The sequence below is a fragment of the Leptonotus elevatus genome, chromosome 11 (genome assembly GCF_054856555.1).
Source record: "Leptonotus elevatus isolate MCC_2025b chromosome 11, RoL_Lele_1.0, whole genome shotgun sequence".
In the NCBI taxonomy this organism is placed as follows: Eukaryota; Metazoa; Chordata; class Actinopteri; order Syngnathiformes; family Syngnathidae; genus Leptonotus; species Leptonotus elevatus.
Window position 1 is genome coordinate 11,521,968 of NC_141249.1, and position 20,089 is coordinate 11,542,056.

Sequence of the window (20,089 nt, forward strand, 5' to 3'; positions counted from 1 at the left end):
AGATGTGATGGTGTGAATGTTTGTTTGTCTCTATGTGCCCTGTGACCACTCCAGGTTCACCCCACCACGTGACATATAGAACTACTGTAGATGGATGGACTTTTTTTTAATCTCAATATATTATACTCATTATGTGGCTTGCTCGAGGGCATCTCAACAGCAGTCAGAAAAACTAGCATCTATCCAGCAACTATATCTCCAGCAGAATTCAAAACATAACTCACCGGTTCCTTTTGCCAAAAGCCACTTTAAAAGGTGTGATATAAAATGAACCCACACTCCGGTTTAAAAGATCTCACAAGCATCCCTGTGATATGATTCTTTTTATTCATGATTCCTTTTACCAGCAACCTATAACGGCTGCTGAAGTTCCGTAGCAAATATCTTAAACCGCAGCAGACGCACAGGAGCTGTCAGAAGGGTCTGTTTCTGGATCTAGTGTTAATCAGTCCCAGGACAGAGAAGGCGCTCGCTGCTGCCGTGACCAAACTGATGGCCCCAATGGCCCTTGTAGCCTGTCAACACAAAAAAAGAAAGCAGAGGGAGTCGAGAAAAACCCTTTAAGGACAAGCATGACACAAGATGGCCTATAAATAAATCACCTGTTCAGACACTCCCTCCCCGTAACGCAGCAAGGTGACAAAGTGCTCACAGTTACTCCCCAGTAAGTCGTAGGACACCTCCTGGCCAATCAGGACTTGCGCTCGTTGGATGATCTCACAGACGGGCAGGGGCGTGTGGTTGTGGTCGTACTTATTGTTGACACGGTACGAGTCACTTCCCACCACCTCCTTGAGCAGCTGCATGCGCACCACCGCCTTCCGGCTGAAGACGGACTTCACGCTGGACATGGCGGCGGCCTGGCTCTCGTCTGAAGACAAGCAGAGAGTTTTTCATACAGTTCTTGCACTGATTTTTTGTGCCGATGGTCCAAATTTTGTGTGCTCAGTGTATGTAGTGACCGATTGGCACTGACCAACAGGAGTCAAGTTGATGATATAACCATCTCCCAGGTAGAGCGCCCAATGCTGATAGGCTGGTCTGAAGATCTCAATGAGGTCCCCAGGCTGGGGGTCGCCAGAGGGATCAGCAGGGTCATTGGAGGCCATCTACACATACAATTTTGACCATTGTGTATTTTCATTTCACAATTTATTTTTGTTAAAAAAAACAAAAAAACTCATAGATTTACAACAGCATTATTTGGAGATATAAATGTACAGTATTTTTAATACTGTTTGATTTAAATGGAGGACAGCGTTGGAGTTATTTGACAGAGTTTATTTATTTAGTGTTAAACCAACTCTGCAGAGAGTTGATCAAAGTAAGTTAGTGCTGTTATAGTAACAGGGGACCGTGAATGAAAGTGGTAGTGTGTCAAATGAGTTCCTGAGAATTTCCTCCATGTAAATGTGGCTGTCATAAATTATAATATAATTACCTTTACTTTGAATTTTTATTTATATGTTATTTGATAACACAAAAGCTAATAATTTAATGAGAAAAAAATTAATTAATTAATTACAAAATTTAAAATGAGAATGAAACTAACAATAACCCGGTTGTTTAATATATCTCAGCACTCCCATAGTGTTGCTAAGTAACTCTGGCACAATGTAAAATTGTTAACTATTTAGAAAGTGTTAATTCAACTATGTTGAGTGTGGAGGTAGATAAACCTGAAAAAGTGTTGAAAGTGACTCTGTGGGAGTCATTTTAACACTCGACTATTTGCTAGTGTCTGCTTTAAAAAAAAATCGATCAAATTTTGATCATTATAGATATAAATATAACCTCAAACAATTTAGATAATTACCGATATAAAGATAGCCTCAAATTCAGCATCTCAATGAATTAGAACACTAAATATGAAACAAAAATATTACAAAAACTACTAATTAGTGAGTTATTGAGATGATTCACATCACGTTCAGACATTTCACATAAATTGCAACTTACACTAGAGCTTTGTTGTTGTCTATCCATCCCACAACATGCTTCCACAAGTTCTAGTGAGGAAGGGAGGGGGACAAAAAAATCATCAATTGAATGTCATCTGATGCTCAAAAAATCCACTTGAGTCCACAGAAAAAATATTATGTTGCAAGGTTGTTATTCTATTAAGAAGTACTTTGAAAAAGTCCACCGTTAGATTTGGGGTTTTAGCAATCGTGACTTTCTTTGTTTACTACTGTCCTAACATATAGTGGATGTAAAAGTCTACACACCCCTGTTCAAATATACTGTAGGTATGGGTTTCTTGTAGTTATGAGCAGTGTTGTGTTTGCATCAAACATACCTTTTGAATAAGTATAGGTTGTACAAGGTGGAGGGTGACCATTGATACCATGACTCAAACAATGAAATAAAAGCAAATACATGACCTTAACATATTTGATTAGTACTGTAAAAAAATGTAATTAAGAAACAAAGCTAGTAGTGACCCAAGACGTTTGCATGGTACAAAGGCAAATAAGAGTTGGCTTCGAAGAAATAGTGGACAGAGAATGCTAGATGGGGGTTGCACATAGGTCACTCGTACATACGCACCACACAATACCACAGCTCTCACACACACACAAACAGACACACACAATACACACACCTTTCGCTGCCACAATAACACCGACACAATGGGGAAGCCGACAGAAAAATACTTTGAGTCCATTTTATGTTACATGAAAAACACTTACAGATGTAAAAATATAAAAAATAAATAAAAAAAGATCACAACTATGGAGTTTCCCAAACATTGGCCCAATATGTGTTAGTTCTTACTGAGTTGTCTATCAGGCACACATTTTCTTGCCAAAGTACTTTCTGAATCATGTTTGTAGAAATAAATTAATTCCTGTGGTTTTCCATGTCATTAATTTGTTATTATCATTTTTAAATTGTAATCTTTTGAGCCGTAAACATTTGGGAAACCCTGCTGTCAAAGGTAGCACAGTGGCATAGAATAACACAACAGGAGCAATACTTACTCAAACACAAGCAGCTTTTTCTTTCTCACCATTTTAACTCTCCATAATAAGTCCACGAATGACCATAAAATGTAAACAAGCAGAAAGAGAAAACAGAAAGAGATGAATTCCAAGTTTCTGTGATGTCAAGTTCGAAGTTTAGTCAAAGTCACAAAGCCGAACCAGAAGCTGGAGGTCGCTGTGGATGTGTTCAATGTCTCTGACAGTTGTACACTAAGGACCCGCACACTCACAAACACGCATGGGCACAAAGAGGCGTTTCCTCTCCTCTCCTATGCATTGTTCCATCCACTTGCAGTGACATTTACCACCTCATTAAACGCAAAATGGAAAGTAGCACTCACCAATTACCTGATTGTATTGACTAATTCAAGTTTAGTGCTCATTGTAATTTACTTTATATATATATATATATATATATATATATATATATATATATATATATATATATATATATATATATATATATATTTTTTTTAAGGGGCTTCAATAATATACTTGCATGAATAACATAGCTACCAAGAGAAATCAGTGTTGCCAATTTAGGACCTTTGTAAGCCCCTAAGCGACCATTTATTAAAAAAAGCTAGTGACTTTAATTCCCACTAAGAAACAGAAAACACTCGCAGAATCATTTTCACATTGTTTTCTGTACAAAAAAAAAAGAGGAGCCTGGTGGAAGAAAATCTAGATTTGTCTTAAGAGTAAGAGAGATATATCTGCTGTTCTGTACATTGGTTAAATGAACAAAAATACAGAAATATGCATATAGGATTTTTGTCATACATCTAGTTAGGAAGTGTGCGGGACTATTGTTTCCCTCCCAGTACCGCTGAAAAAAAAGAAAAGAAAAGGGGGGGGGGGAGTGCCCCTAAATTGCTAATTTGTTGATTAAAATTGACATGTCATGGCATACTGAGGTTTTAGGTACTTTGGGGTGTAGTTTTATAGTATTTGTATGCATCCACTAATACATTTATAAATTAAGTGTAATTATTAAACAGAAAACACTGTAGTAACATTCATAGCGTGATCCATCTTGGCATTTCTTGTAATAACCTCTGTCTCCTCCACATTATAGGGCATTGGGGGGGTTGGATAAATTCTTTGCTCTCTGATTGGCTATTGCTTCTTTGTGGTATCGCTGTGTAACGTTGCGTCAAGCTCATTTTAGCGTAACAAAAACCGGAAGTTTTGTGCTAGAAGGTAACCATTATTTATGGTCTGTAATCCATTCAAAGCAGTGATAAATCGTTTTATAAAGTATTATATCGTTAGTTATTCATTTTGTTTGAGTTGGAAAGTATTTATTGTAGTTTTTAGCGACATCAACATGTGCCTCAATATGATTTATTTTTATTTTGAAAAATGTTCTTCATTGTTTCCCGTTCATAGACAATGACATTACGTGAAGATAACATAGGTTAACCAGATTGGCAGTCGATGATCATCCAACACACGCACGGATTAACAACACTGTCATAGAGAGCAACTTGTGTATTTATGTTATGAGAAGAGGACACTGGCAGTTTTAGGACTGTGGTAATAACACAATTAGTGCAAAGTTTGCTACGCTGCTAACGCTTTGACGACTACCGCTTGCTTGCTTGCAGCGGCTAGCTAACAACTAAACCGGCTAGCTAGCCCAAGTACGCAGGTGTCATCAATGTTTTTCATTCGTCTAAATTGATTGATGCTTAACACGTAGAAATAAATCTTGTGGTTTAAGCATATGATGTCAAATGATCGTGTTTAGACGAGCTGCTCTTGTTTACATGCACCGTGTCTCCTCTTACAGTAACTGCATCTAAATAAAGTAACGGGTGGGTTAGCTTCATTCACGCTCTAAATACACTATTCATTGAAACATAAGCATTAGATTACACACCTAACGTAATGGCTCTCACGTTACTATCCAGTATCTTTGTTAGTGTGTACTATACTTACTTTGACCTTTTGTGACCACTGTATTTCCAGTCGCCATGGCCGCGGCCCCCCCACTTCGACGCACCGATTCAGCCAGAGGAGAATTTTCCCCACTGAAACACTTTGTAGTGGCCAAGAAGACCATAAATGACCTCTTTGAGCAGCTTCTCAATTATGTGACAGAGACCTGCGAGTTTGTGGAAGGTAGGACAGGTTGTTTACTGTCATCATCTGCCAACTTTAGTGTTTGCAAATACCTTGTAAATAGTTCACCGTTATCATATAAAGGGGATCCTCAATTTCAAACAGAGTTCCTAAGACGGCAACGTAACCTGTTAATTGCATAAAGACTTGGAATACCACTCATTTTCTAGTGTAGCGCTGGATTAATTCATGTAGAGAGAATATTGTAAAAATATGTGGACTGAGTAGTGAGCCATGTGAGATGTTAGTAGTTTTCTACTGTAATGGCAAGCAGTTGTAACGTTTATGTTGAATATAAGGTACAAATGTGGACTTGGTATAGAGCCTTGTGTAACACCACCAATAATCTATAAATTTACGACAAATTTTGTTCAAGGTCATCCCACACTCTTGCTGTCTGTAGAGTGGATGCCACTGTTTGAGCATACACAAAAGCCAATTTGTTGTCATGAATCAGTGTTGTCATTATCTTCTCGAAGAAGATTGTATTTTCATCAGTGCTCGTTTATTTTGTCATTGTGCACATTCCTGTCTAAAGGTTGTGATTAAATCAATTTGAGATTGTAGCAATGCAATGATGTTTTTGTTCAACCATGTTTGACCTAAATCTGATCATTTTTTGACATGCTTAACCTGTTTTGTCAAATGTACTGAAATTAGATCGTGTAGATGTTGATGTATAACTGAGCTTGTTGAACAGAAACATGCGGGAATGAAGCAATGAGGAAAATTGCCAGCCTGGATCAAAAGCTGGAGATCCAGGCATATTCGGATAAACTTGCTGTCATCAAGGAGGTGCTGTCTCGCAGACACATGAAAGTGGCCTTTTTTGGAAGGTAAACACACATGACTATAAAACTTGACTTGTCAGCTTGAGGAATTCTCTGAGAGATATGTTGTTACATTCAAGAGAGATTTTGCTTTCGGTTTTTTAACTTTAAATCCTTGTTACTGAGTTGCGCCATCTCTCGTATCTTTAAATTTTAGACGTCATTCTCTACAGTTTTTTTAGAGTCGCAGAAACATGCCTGAAGCATTGCTCACTAGTGTGAACAGTGTCTATGTGTTGTCAATAAGTGATTGTGTGCTTGTAGGACAAGTAACGGTAAAAGCACAGTGGTGAACGCCATGCTGAGGGACCGCGTGCTGCCCAGCGGGATCGGTCACACCACCAACTGCTTCCTGAGCGTGGAGGGGACTGATGAGGACAAGGCCTACCTCAAGACTGAGGGCTCAGAGGAGGAGAAGAGTATTAAGGTCAGCTGTGTCTTCGTGTAGTTGTGGTGTTTTATACCCAAACAGTGAAATGAATTTAATCCTACACAAATACTCAAATCTAAATAATCACAATAATAATAATACATTTTTATTTGAGCAATGCAGCTTTTTTTCATGGTTTCTTAAACATTACAATTAGAAATGAGACAAATGTTATTAAAGTAGCTCATTTTCCTTCCACAATCCAAAATCATGCATGTCATAAATATGTTGAAACGTTTCAACAGTTGATGTGTTAGCATGTGTTTACAAACCCCTGTAGACAGTAAACCAGCTGGCTCATGCCCTCCACATGGATGAGAGTTTGGATGCCGGCTGCCTCGTTCGCGTATTTTGGCCAAAGACCAAGTGTGCTCTGCTTCGGGATGACCTGGTGCTTGTAGACAGGTATGACATGAATTATGCATTTTTCACAATTTCATACATTTCCAATGTTTTTTTTTATTTATCCCAAGCTTTACACACCCCCCTTTACTTGTCTTGCTGAAATCAACCTGATTTCAGGGGCTGGTTCTGCTCTTGCAACTGAGCGACTCTATAGTGTGTACAGGCCAATGGCAAGTCTGGCTTTTGTTACTATGAGCAGCTTATACTTACGAGAATAAAGCCAAGCATTTGTATTCTACACTGTGTGTAAAATGAGTACCTTATTTTATAAATTGGTTTATTGGCCTATTCAATAACTACTGTGACATTCACCAGCCCAGGGACAGATGTCACATCAGAGTTGGACAGCTGGATAGACAAGTTTTGCCTGGATGCTGATGTCTTTGTGCTGGTTGCCAACTCCGAATCCACGCTCATGAACACGGTAATGACACCCTTGCTGCGTACAGGTCCGTAAATTTGAGTAAATGTGACCTTACTCCTTTTGCCATTCTGTGGGAATGATGAGGCTCATAATTAAGTCGCACACCATTAAACTGAGGGCGGCACGGTGGCTGACTGGTTAGCACGTCCGCCTCCCAGTGCAAAGGTTGTGAGATCAAGTCCGGGCTTCGGCCTTCCTGGGTGGAGTTTGCATGTTCTCCCCGTGCTTGCGTGGGTTTTCTCCGGGTACTCCGGTTTCCTCCCACATTCCAAAAACATGCATGGCAGGTGAATTGGACACTCCAAATTGTCCATAGGTGTGATTGTGAGTATGGTTGTTCGTCTCTGTGTGCCCTGCGATTGGCTGGCAACCAGTTCAGGGTGTACCCCGCCTACTGCCCGAAGCCAGCTGGGATAGGCTCCAGCAACCCCCGCGACCCTTGTGAGGACAAGCGGTTAAGAAAATGGATGGATGGATGGACCATTAAACTGACTGTAAGGACTCAAATGAGGTGTTGATACACTGAAGGAATCTTTTTGGTGTTGATATTGCACAATGCATAGTGAAAATAATACAAAGAATTATACTGTATTGTACTCAAATATTGTAATGGTAATTTCAGAGGATAACTAAATAGACATTCACAATAAGGAAATACGGTAGTTTTCCCTAAATATTTCTGGGCATCTAAAATTCAACAATATTGCCAATCAGTTGGTGTTGATCACTTGCTAAAAAAACTGTAGTTAGCTGCTCACATCTCATGCAATTTATCAGAAAGAAGCTAACGTGCTAGTTTCGAAACGAGTTGCAGATCATAGAACGTGACTGCCTGCTCCCATGGTTGGTTTCTGTGCGTTCAGGAATTCATGCAATGTGAAGCATTACAGAGCTGCTTAAATGGAAAGCGCACACTTAATTTACCAAGCATGCGTCCGCACAATAGTGTTAAATTAAGCAAGCGTGGTTATGAACATTCCCACGCAAAGTATAGGATATATTCATTTGGACTTGTACACGACGACGTGGCTAAATTTATGCACAGGTCTGACCATGTGTACACACAAAACCTTGAAACTACACGTACTGTATATAATGGCTATACAGATGTCACCAACAAGCCCAAATTAAACAAGCATAGTTGGCAACATATATTAATTGCACCCACATTTTAATAAACGCACCATCACAGAATGTAAAATGGCAGTTTTAAAAATTGTCCATTTCCCCCTATTTACTCTGTCACCATTTAGGAAAAGCACTTTTTCCACAAAGTCAACGAACGGTTGTCGAAGCCCAACATCTTCATCCTCAACAATCGCTGGGACGCCTCAGCAAATGAACCGGAATACATGGAAGATGTGAGTTGCATCATTTGCAATATGGTGACGTGACACGGGGGCAACTTGAATCTTTTCCTTCCGCTCTAATACTCCAGGTGAGAAAGCAGCACACAGATCGTTGTGTGAACTTCCTCGTGGAAGAGCTGAAGGTCCTGGACCGCGACCAGGCACCCAATCACATTTTCTTCGTCTCCGCCAAAGAAGTGCTCAATTCCCGTATGCAGCGGGCACAGGGCATGCCCGAGACAGGTGAGGCTTTGGGTGTAATGACACCTGCTCAGAATTTGTACTGCGTGTGTTGGATCACAGCAACAACAAAACTTTGTTGTCAAGCCCATTCTATTTGAGAGTAGCAGACAAGCACCTCCAATTGGAGAACAGGTGGCGGACTAATTTAGTATTATTTTGGCGGACTTCACAAGTAACATCGTGATTGAACTAAGTTCCTGCCGAGCCATTAGTTTTTCTCTACTGTTGTTGTCTTCATCCTCCTTCTTAAAATGAGCAAAGCCAGTCTTTCGTTTGAAACAACATCAAAATTTCCGTTTTAACTTCCTGGTGCGCTCAGCTCTTTCAAATATGGGCACACTGCCAAGCGGTAAGTTCGCATTGCTGCGTGACTCTTTCACACTGAGCGAGTTCATTGTGGAAATGGCTTAATAGTTCCAACACTAATATACCACAAACGACGCTCCCAAAACCCCTTTCATGTCACTTTAAACTTACTGTACAACATTACTTTTAAAAACACATGCATTACAGAAGATTCCATTTCAGCAAACTTTCTGGAATATTTCACTAATATAGTGGTCCCCCTGGGACATAAGACATCTTATAGTTGATATGAAACTTTTCAACATACTGTACCTCCTTGACACTAATTACTACTTTCCTAATATCCATGGTTTTGGGTGCCATCTCGGAAAGCTGCAAATGGGTGTTGTTTGTTTTTAGCAAATAATCAGGAACCCCAAGAAACTATGAAAAAAAAGTACAACTGAGTTTTGTATATGGAAAAATGAAACATCCATCCATCCATTTTCTGGCCGTAGGTGAGCCGGAGACTATTCTAGCTGGCCTTGGGTGAGAGAGATGCCAGTCAATCTCTGGGCACAATTGAAAAACAAACGTTCATACTCTCATATAACTCACCAACGAACAATTTAGAGTCTAAAACAAGACATGAACGTGTTCATTTCGTTCACCAGGTGGTGCCCTCGCTGACGGCTTCCAGGAGCGACTCAAAGAGTTCCAGTGCTTTGAAAGGAGGTTTGAGGTGTGTGCGCGGGTGTGGACCCTATTATCAGTCTGTTGCAAAAACAAAACAATTATACCCAAGCGTTTCATACTGTGCTGAAAATCACCACGGCCAGTCAAAGTCTAAAGTGGAAAGCTGCTGATAGTCTAGTTAGGTCAACGTGATTCCTTGCCGGAATTAAGACAGAGCCAGTGTATCTTCCCAGTATCTAATCATTAGTCACTATTAGCTTTCTCCCATCAAGCACCTCTTCAAACAGGCTCCAGCGATCTTCTTCTAGAACCAGTTACTGTGCTTTTTCCATCAACCTGCGTCTTCATTGTTGAAGTCTAGATTCACTAAGGCGAGGGGCATCCATTATTTACTTTCCATTTTTATATGATTTTGTTTTTATCGTTCAAAATTGGTTTGGACCCCTATTGGGTTGTTTTATACAAATGAAAAGAGCAAGCTTCATTAAGTGTATGTACCATATAATGTGGAACCCCCACAGTCGAACACCTCTTTCACCTCTTACCACGTTCTTTGACTGTGACGGAGGGGAAGAGTTGGCGACCAATTCCCCAGGTACCATACTGCTCGGTTCAGTATCGTACATGGGAAAAACATTTCAGGCACAGAGATTGTTTTCACTTTAAGCCATGTAACTTGGCTTTTTGGTGAAGCCAATGCAGAAGTTACCATTAACCATAAAAAATGTAATTATAACAATCGAACCAGAAACCACATGGCTGCTCAGTGCAATATAAACAACACAATCGTTTAAATCAACTGCATACACAACTTTTTTTTTTTCCAGCAGATGTTTATGTAAATAGCATGTAGCTAAAAGTACAATGACTAGCATGAAAATGGCCAGAAAAAAACACATTAACTGTCCCATTACGTACACATTCAGCATCACACAGTATTATGTTTACCACCATTTTTATGTTCCTTTTCATTTAAGTGTATGTTTGGTTGTATTCATTTGATGTTTCTATAATTTTGCTGACGCTTCACCGCCACGTTACTGTGACATCTGACTATTTGGGGCCCACGGGGTGCGAGAAGCACACGCTTCTGCTGTCGTTCACGCACCTTCGTTTGCTCTTTCTATTAGTTAAAAAGCAGCAGATGTGTGTGCGTCTCATCCACTTTTCACCCTCCCATCACCAGCCCCGACAAACGCCACAGTAACGCGCGTGTGTGTTATGGCCTCGCAGGAGTGTATCTCGCAGTCAGCAGTGAAAACAAAGTTTGAACAGCACACTATCAGGGCCAAGCAGATCACAGAAAAAGTCCAGTGCATCATGGACGCCATCAACATCGAGGCGGCGGAGAAGAGGTGAGTCGCACGCGTCACTTGGGAGAGAGGGATGTGAAATTCAGGAGGGTAGGAGTTGTCTGAACTCGTCTTTGATGAGTGTCTAAAATGACTGCCTGTTGGATGGGGATTTAGAGTAGCGGCACTGGAGGACAGGGAATATCAAATAGACCGGCTGGACTTTGTGAGGAATCAGCTCAGACTGCTAATTGAAGACATCAATAAGAAGATCAAGGCCATCAGTGAGAATGTGGAGTCAAAGGTAAGTTGAGGCAAAATATATGACGAGCCACCATGAATGTCACAAATTTTTGACAGTGAACTTGATAGCGGGCCGTCGTATACTTGCAGGCCGGCCATTAGGTTTTGCTAAATTACTCAAACATTACCTGACCAAACATTCTAAAGCAGTGGTTCTTAATTCTGTTGAAAGTACTGAACCCCACCCGTTTTTTTAAGCGCATTCACCAAACCCTTCTTTATTGAAAAATACAATGTTTTTTTCCCACTTCAAATTCAACACATAGATATAAGGGCAGGGGTGGCTCTTTAGTCCCTCACCCGTGGCTCCCTGTGGGTATCTAAAAAAAATTAGTAGAAATTTGTTTTATTTTTTTACCTATTTATTTTACATTTTTAGATAAAACATTCTTTAAATTAATGAATTAATGATTTAGATTTTTTTCAATGAATAAAATATTCAAAAATGTCAGTCTGTCTAAATTTGTAAGTTTTCAGAAAAAGAGAGACAAAAAGTAGATGAAAAAGTTTTTTAAAATACCCACGTCCAAAAATGGACCATAAAATGTAAAAAAAAATTAAATAAAATAAAAAGCTGAGGAAAAGGAGAAAATTACCATATAATGTACACAAAACTGCCCCCCCCCCAAAAAAAAATCAGAAAATTAATTTTACAAAAGGCAGAAAAGAAAACATTCAAAAAGTAACCATAAAGGTCCAAAAACAAAAAGGCAGAAAATGATCATAAAATGTCTTTGGAATTGCCAAAAAGTCCGAATTTGTTATTTTTTTCAAAGGCAGAAACGAAAATGTTCAAAAAGTAACTATAACATGTCCAAAAACAAAATAAATCAAAAAACAATGACCATATGTCCATACAATTGCTAAAAAAATCATAGCAAAAAGATACAAACAAATAAAATAGCCATAAAATGTCCACAAAAGGAAGAAGTGAGGCAGAAAATTAATCAGATAAGCAGGTTTTTTTTCCCAGCTGTGGGAGGCTGTGTTGTGCTGACTTTGTCCTTACTTGAGGTGTCCACCGCCATGGGTGAGGAGATCTGCCGTCTTCACGTGATTGTGGACGAGTTCCATGCGGACTTCCACCCTTCGCCCCACGTCCTCAAGCTCTATAAGGCTGTAAGTAGAAGCACACGTTTTGTCTTATCAGGTGCCGTTTCAGTCAAATGTTTTTAATTATATGCTGAATTAAGCACATTTGTGGCTTAAATATTTTGGCCTTTTATTCCTGTGAGATTTTAGTTGGTTCTTAGAAATGCTTGGATCCAGTCCTTTCTCATTCAGATGTGACATAACTCTGCTTAAACACAATTATTACTTGTGGAGACGTCGGAAGGTCATCTGAGGTCAGGGGTTATCTCAGCTCATGCTTCTCCCAGATTCGTGAATGTTAGGGTCACTGAAATCTCAGAATTGACCCTAGACGTGAGGGTGAGTGGTTGTTTGTCTATATGCGCCCTACGATTGGCTGGCGGCCAGTCCTGGGTCTGCCCTGCCTCTCACCCAAACCCAGCTGGGATAGACAATCCTAAAGAGGACGTGTGTTATTGGTTTTTAATAAATGACAACTGGCTTTGACACCCGTTTGTTTTTTTTATGGCAGGAGCTACTGTCTCATGTGGAAGAGGGGATGGGCAAAAACCTGGCTTTCCGCTGCTCGGATGCGGTCAACGCCTCCGTCCAGTCGACTCAGAGATTCATGACAGGTACAGGGAATCCTTGCATATTTGTGATTCGGCATTCACTAATTCATCTATTGGTGTGTGTGTGTGTTGTTGTTGTTTTTTAACCTCTACTTTGTTATTTTCTGCAAAACTCAACCTAGGTGCCGTTTTCATGCTCAGACCAAAGTAGGCACGGGCCGATTACCAGTTTGACGGTTTACCACGGTTTTAAAAAGTCAAGGTTTCAATAACTGCTAAAACTGTCACCGGTAGTAAGCTCTTTCTTTCGTATCAAGTAATCTACATTTTGTTTACAAATAGATTATGTTTAAAATAAAAATATATATATTTACCCAAATATCTTTTTAAAGGACATTTTAGAGCTGCAACTTTAACACCATGATATTTTTGCTCATAGTTATCATGCCGTTAGAATCTCATATCGCCAAAGGCAATAAAAGTCTTACTTTGGCGCCATCTTGTGGCATCTTTATAATAAGGAAGGGATGAGCAGTTACCCCCAGTGGAAAAGTTTGGATACCCTAGTGGTGAAATTCCTTCACATCTAACATACAAACGGTGCCCCTTCTCTCTCTTCTCCCGTCTTCAGATAGCATGCTCCCTTTGCTGCCCTCCGCCAGCCAGAGCCAAATCCACATGATGCACAACAGGAAGCTGGACCTGAGTTACAGCCTTAACTGCGCCTCGTTGTGCAGCGACTTCCAGGAGGACATCGAGTTTCGCTTTTCTTTTGGCTGGACAGCGTTAGTGCACCGCTTCCTGGGATCCGTCAACGCCGAAAGAGCCCTCAAACTGGTGGACCAGAAATTGCAGGTACGGTTTGTTGTAGAGAAATGAGCATTTTTGGGGTTAAAATGCAGTAAATAGAAGTTTACTGGCTGTCCTATTAATTTTCACCTTTGTAAATTAGATTGAGCAAAAATGATTTCTACCCATATCACGCGAGTGTACGTGTCCAGCAGGGCTCTCTGCCAGCGCTACCCGCGGCCACAACGCCCTCTTCGGGACCCCCGTCCACCGTCGCTCTGCCCAACCACGGCACGGCCGTCATGAGCCAGGAAGACCTGATGGTCGCCATGGCAACCAACGCCGCGTCCCTCACCTCCCGCACATCTATGAGCGCTATTGTCATCGGAGGAGTGGTACCTATTCTTTCCAAAACTTGACATTTGATATGGATCCAAACAGTGAGCCCATGTTTTATTTTGTATTAGTTTCATAACACAGTCGTGTGTGTGTGCGTGTGTTGAGGTGTGGAGGACATTGGGCTGGAGGCTGATCGGCATGACGGCCTCCCTGTACGGCTTGCTGTACCTGTACGAGCGCCTGACGTGGACCACCAAGGCCAAGGAGCGCAGCCTGAAGCGGCAGTTTGTGGACTATGCCACAGACAAGCTGCAGCTCATCGTCAGCATCACCAGCGGCAATTGTAGCCACCAAGTGCAGCAGTAAGTACAAGTTAGGTGGGGTAAAAAAAAAAAAGGAACATTCAGCAGCGTGTTTGAGGCTTGCAGTAAAATTAAACGAGCGGCGTCTGCGTTACCAGGGAGATGGCGACCACCTTCGCTCAGCTGTGTCAGCAGGTGGAGCAGACGCAGGAGGAGCTCGAGGCAGAAATTTGCAGACTGAGCACCAGCATTGATCAGCTGGAGAGCGTCCGGAGGCGCTCCAAGAGTCTGCGGTAAGAATGTGACGATAGATTACATGACACATTCTTTGAAAATGAGCTTGTCGGAATCCGTTGTTCTTGTTGAAAGGTCTGTTTGGACTTTTACAATTGTGCCACCTTTTCTAAAAACGTTGTAATAAGGCTTTATCATTCTCAAAAGTACAACCTTTTCTTGTCATATTAGGATTTATTCCTGTATTGAGTTTTTTTTCGACACCTTATTATATCATACAACTCCATTCCTTAACTCATTCACTGCCATTGACGGCTATAGATGTCAAAAATTAATTTGAACAATTTCTATTAGTTTAAAAAAAAATCCACTTTTGCTAATAAGAGTATGAAAAATTTAGTTTTTTTTCATTTTATTGTAAATTTAGAGCAGATATAAAATTTGTGATCGTTAGTTAACTAATGAAGTCATGTGATTAATTACAATAAAAAAAATGTAATCGCCTGACGGGCCTAATTTAAAAAAGATATATTAAAAATAAGAGGCGTTTAATCGTAATTAATCGCATGATAATTTTATATCTGTTATAAATGTACAATAAAAAAAATTGGTTTTCATAAAAAATTAAATGAAGTGAAAAATTGTTAAACTAATAGAAAATACTTCACATTAATTTTTTACGTCCATAGTCGTCAATGGCAGTGAATGAGTTAATATAGACTTTATTGTAATCCTACACTTTTATTCTTAAAAACATTCAACTTTTTTATCCTTACACTTGTGTAAAAAAAAAAAATAATAATTTTAAACTAGAAAAATTCCCGCGGAAATTTTGAATGGGCCTGCTAACTCTTGCAACTCTTTTCAATGAGCTGAACAGTTTAAAATTTCAACCGTTGAAATCGCTCAAGAAATGTGCAAGTTAACCATAATCAAGATCAAATAAAGTATCTTACTGTCCCTTTAAGAAATATGCACATTCACGCACACACATTTGATTTTAACCAACATTTCAATGAGCTGAACAGTTTAAAATTTAAACCATTGAAATCGCTCAAGAAATGTAAAAGTTAACCATAATCAAGATCAAATAAAGTATCTTACTGTCCCTTTAAGAAATATGCACATTCACGCACACACATTTGATTTTAACCAACATTTCAATGAGCTGAACAGTTTAAAATTCAAACCATTGAAATCGGTCAAGAAATGTGGAATCTACCATAATTAACAGTATCTCACTGCCCCTTTACAAAACATGCACATTCACGCACACACATTTGATTTTAAGTTGTGAGGAGACGTCACGCACCAACACTCCATTGATTTGTATAGGATTACGCTCACCTCAAACAAAAGCCTCTCGCGACTTAACGGTTGAAGATGCAGATTCCAGAAATGGCTCGTTAGAACGGCAAGGGTTTGGGGAACGCGAGCATGTTCTCAGTTTTTTAATCGGATGAAAAATGACCAAATGAGAGCAGGTTGAAAACTTATGATTGATCGAAAATGAAGAGGCAAAAACGGCGAAAATTACATTGAAAAGAGATCAAAAATGTGCGACTTCTCCTCGCTTAAAGTGAAAATAAAGGTACTAAATGACACCTTAGCCAAATAAAACTTAGTTCTTCAGAAAGCAGAGGCTTGTGGCTACAAAATGTGCGAATTTGATGTCTAGTGAGCAAAGATTGTGGCCATGGTGACGAGTTGAAGTGAAACTTTTGGAAATATATTTTTTGGTTCCCGTCACTGAAAGCTTAATTGGGTATCAGAGTGGCGATTACACTCACTGTCTTTGAACCCGCACAGGGGGAAGAGCTTTCATTCCTTAATTTGTTTTTTGACACTGAGCTAAAGATGGGAAAAATTCCAACAAAATGAGCTAAAATTCATATCAATCGGTTAACGTATGCGCGCGCAGCGTGTCTTTGAAAAAGGTGCTTGATGTGTGATTTTGTCTTTCCTTTTCCCATTCATTCCTATGGGACTTTTATTTGGGAGTTTTTTGGGAATAGCATCGCCATGGTAAGTGGGAATTCTTAGAAAAATAATGCCGCATCGAGTCAGATCGAGCCGCATCGTTTGATACTTCATTTGTCCCGGTGCGATGTACGGTACGGGCTGCATTCTTGCGGAAAAAACTGTGGAAGATTAAAAAATAAGAAGAACTAGAAAAATTCCCGCGGAAATTTTGAATGGGCCTGCTAACTCTTTTCAATGAGCTGAACAGTTTAAACTTTCAACCATTGAAATCGCTCAAGAAATGTGCAAGTTAACCATAATCTACTAAAAGTATTACTGCCCCTTTAAGAAACATGCACATTCACGCACACACATTTGATTTTAAGTAACATTTCAATGAGCTGAACAGTTTAAAATTTAAACCATTGAAATCGGTCAAGAAATGTGGAATCTACCATAATCAACAGTATGTTACTGCCCCTTTAAGAAACATGCACATTCACGCGCACACATTTGATTTTAAGTAACATTTCAATGAGCTGAACAGTTTAAACTTTCAACCATTGAAATGGGTCAAGAAATGTGGAAGTTAACCATAATCAACACTATGTTACTGCCCCTTTAAGAAACATGCACATTCACGCACACACATTTGATTTTAAGTAACATTTCAATGAGCTGAACAGTTTAAAATTCAAACCATTGAAATCGGTCAAGAAATGTGGAATCTACCATAATTAACAGTATCTCACTGCCCCTTTACAAAACATGCACATTCACGCACACACATTTGATTTTAAGTTGTGAGGAGACGTCACGCACCAACACTCCATTGATTTGTATAGGATTACGCTCACCTCAAACAAAAGCCTCTCGCGACTTAACGGTTGAAGATGCAGATTCCAGAAATGGCTCGTTAGAACGGCAAGGGTTTGGGGAACGCGAGCATGTTCTCAGTTTTTTAATCGGATGAAAAATGACCAAATGAGAGCAGGTTGAAAACTTATGATTGATCGAAAATGAAGAGGCAAAAACGGCGAAAATTACATTGAAAAGAGATCAAAAATGTGCGACTTCTCCTCGCTTAAAGTGAAAATAAAGGTACTAAATGACACCTTAGCCAAATAAAACTTAGTTTTTCAGAAAGCAGAGGCTTGTGGCTACAAAATGTGCGAATTTGATGTCTAGTGAGCAAAGATTGTGGCCATGGTGACGAGTTGAAGTGAAACTTGAAATCAATTTTTTTCTCTGTCTTCACTCTGTTTCTTAATTGGTCCGCTCTAGCTCATGCAATACACACACATGGGATAAAGGATATTTCACTCACTGTCTTTGAACCCGCACAGGGGGGAGAGCTTTCATTCCTTAATTTTTTTTTTGACACTGAGCTAAAGATGACAAAAATTCCAACAAAATGAGCTAAAATTCATATCGGTCGGTTAACGTATGCGCGCGCAGCGTGTCTTTGAAAAAGGGGCTTGATTGGAGTTGATCTCTTTCGGATTCCCATTCATTCCTATGGGACTTTATTTGGGAGTTTTTTGGGAATAGCGTCGCCATGGTAACTGGGAATTCTTAGAAAAATAATAGCGCAGCGAGTCAGAGCGAGCCGCATCGTTTGATACCTCATTTGTCCCGGTGCGATCTACGGTTCGGGCCGCATTTTTGCGGAAAAGTCGGTGGAAGATAATATATGGAAGAAAAATAATAAACCCTTTTCTAGGGTGGATAGTAATATGTGCCTGCTTGCTCCGCAAGCAGCAGCTTCGCTGCTGCTTGCTCCGCTTAGCAGGCCCATAATAAGAATAAAAAAAATAAACCCTTTTTCTAGGATAGTAATATGTGCCTGCTTGCTCCGCAAGCAGCAGCTTCGCTGCTGCTTGCTCCGCTTAGCAGGCCCATAAAAATCCCCTTTCCCTTTAAAAGCTCTTTATTATGTATTTGGTTGTTACTAACATCACTATGAGATACATTTTTCAAAAATAATTTCCAGTTTAATGCATTCTGTAGAAACTTTATTTGGACGTACGCCGCCATTGTTATTTACGTCGCAACGCATTCAGTGCGTAGTGACGTAGAATGGCGGCTGGCTCTCTGCCGAGCAATGAGAAACGCCTATAACATAGGTGTCAAACTCCGGTCCTGGAGGGCCGCAGTCCTGCAGGTTTTGGATGTTTCCCTTCTCCAACACAGCTGATATATGATCAGCTCATCAGCAAACTCTGCATCTGTGTTGGAAGAGGTATATCTCCAAAACCTGCAGAACTGCGGCCCTCGGGGACCGGAGTTTGACACCTATGGCCTATAAAGAAAGCAAGGTAAGCCTGTAACGTTCCTAAAGGGACGATGAAAACTCTTGAACGTGTCTGGTGAATGACCAGAGCACAGCGTGGGAGGAGGGTGACTCTACCGATCGCTGACCTTACTCTCCTAATGCCAACTGTATGCTGTCTTCAGGCACAAAGCTAGCGATCTGGAGAAACAGTTGGAGACGTTTACAAAGCAGTACCTGCAGCCTCAACATTGAAGTCAATCCTCCCAACCTCCTTCCACCGAAAGGCACAAACAATCCATCAACAAAAGCATTTTTCCAAATCTTCACAGCCATAAAGGATGATTCTGTTGTCTATTTCCTTTAGTTCCACTATACAGTAAATGCTTTTTTTTTTTTTTATTGTTTGAGAGTAAACCAGTAGGTGGAGCCCTATTTTCGTGGCCAGAGCAAAGTTCAATCTAACTCTGGGCAAGGGTGGGATTTTTGTTCTTTTGGTATTATCGTTATGCTGTGCATTCAGGGGGTTCCCTAACACGTTAAAGTAGACTTGTCCTGGCGAGAGAATGAAGATGCGCTCATTATTACGTCAAGCACACACGTGCCTCTAAAGAAATAGAGCCCTTGTCCACTCCATGTGGCGGTTATTATAAAAATACTAATGAACTAACCAACTTACTAATGGGGTGCTATATTTGTACACTAATGTGCTTCAAACTGTAAATATGCCTTTTTTTTTGGTGACACTTTTGTGAAGCAAATTCTCTTGGTCTGTCAAACTACATGCGTTTTAGCAAGAAAATAAATGAATACAATACATGAATAATGAAAGATACTTGTGATCTAGTTCAAGTTTATTGTATAAATACATCATTTGATTAAAAGTGTTTCCTCAAAATGTTGACCAAGAGTGCTTATTTAAATCAAGTGCAATGAGCACCTGCTCCTCAGCCCATAATCTCCACACAGATGCCACCTCTACTCTACAGTTGTGTCATTATGATGCTAGGATGAGGCATTTGGTCAAGTGGATGATGTATTAATTTGGGGCTATTTAAGGAAATACAACTACTGGCATTTTCTAATAATTGAAAATAATGTATTTGTAGCACTAAGAAACAATAATTACATTTAACCAATATCCAGTCTGCAACTTTGCACTTTGGGAGCGTGTCCC

The 20,089-nt window shown here is 40.0% G+C and overlaps 2 protein-coding genes across 4 annotated transcripts; one reads left to right on the top strand and one right to left on the bottom strand.

The window, feature by feature from the left end:
• Positions 1-284: 284 nt before the first annotated feature.
• On the bottom strand, positions 285-3,183 carry plaat1 (phospholipase A and acyltransferase 1). The gene is made up of 5 exons (XM_086089571.1): positions 2,985-3,183; positions 1,960-2,009; positions 977-1,109; positions 603-871; positions 285-515 (listed from the first exon to the last, which is right to left on the bottom strand). Exons 2-5 carry the CDS (start codon positions 1,984-1,986, stop codon positions 414-416), a joined length of 531 nt encoding a protein of 176 aa, XP_085945697.1. The 5' UTR covers positions 1,987-2,009; positions 2,985-3,183; the 3' UTR covers positions 285-413.
• A 1,198-nt stretch (positions 3,184-4,381) lies between these two features.
• mfn1b (mitofusin 1b) lies at positions 4,382-19,814 on the top strand. Of its 3 annotated transcripts, none has more exons than XM_086089910.1 (18): positions 4,382-4,526; positions 4,962-5,114; positions 5,815-5,950; positions 6,209-6,371; positions 6,655-6,779; positions 7,095-7,203; positions 8,457-8,564; positions 8,642-8,795; positions 9,755-9,822; positions 11,010-11,131; positions 11,246-11,372; positions 12,386-12,490; positions 12,975-13,077; positions 13,646-13,869; positions 14,016-14,198; positions 14,308-14,504; positions 14,603-14,737; positions 19,098-19,814. In XM_086089910.1, the coding sequence occupies exons 2-18, from the start codon at positions 4,967-4,969 to the stop codon at positions 19,165-19,167; spliced, it is 2,277 nt and encodes a 758-aa protein (XP_085946036.1). In that variant the 5' UTR covers positions 4,382-4,526; positions 4,962-4,966; the 3' UTR covers positions 19,168-19,814. The 3 variants fall into 3 exon arrangements, with proteins under 3 accessions (XP_085946036.1, XP_085946039.1, XP_085946038.1); XM_086089913.1 differs by having other exon boundaries at positions 14,019-14,198; XM_086089912.1 differs by lacking the exon at positions 4,382-4,526 and adding an exon at positions 4,537-4,807.
• Positions 19,815-20,089: the final 275 nt, after the last annotated feature.

Excerpts from the sequence above, each read along its gene's own strand:
- plaat1 (XM_086089571.1), bottom strand. The coding sequence starts at position 1,986 with ATGGATAGACAACAACAAAGCTCTAGT. Across the intron at positions 872-976 it reads CATCAACTTGACTCCTGTTG|ACGAGAGCCAGGCCGCCGCC; the intron begins GTCAGTGCCAAT and ends GCTTGTCTTCAG. Across the intron at positions 516-602 it reads GGGAGGGAGTGTCTGAACAG|GCTACAAGGGCCATTGGGGC; the intron begins GTGATTTATTTA and ends TTGTGTTGACAG.
- mfn1b (XM_086089910.1), top strand. The coding sequence starts at position 4,967 with ATGGCCGCGGCCCCCCCACTTCGACGCACCGATTCAGCCAGAGGAGAA. Across the intron at positions 7,204-8,456 it reads AATCCACGCTCATGAACACG|GAAAAGCACTTTTTCCACAA; the intron begins GTAATGACACCC and ends GTCACCATTTAG. Across the intron at positions 14,738-19,097 it reads AGGCGCTCCAAGAGTCTGCG|GCACAAAGCTAGCGATCTGG; the intron begins GTAAGAATGTGA and ends TGCTGTCTTCAG.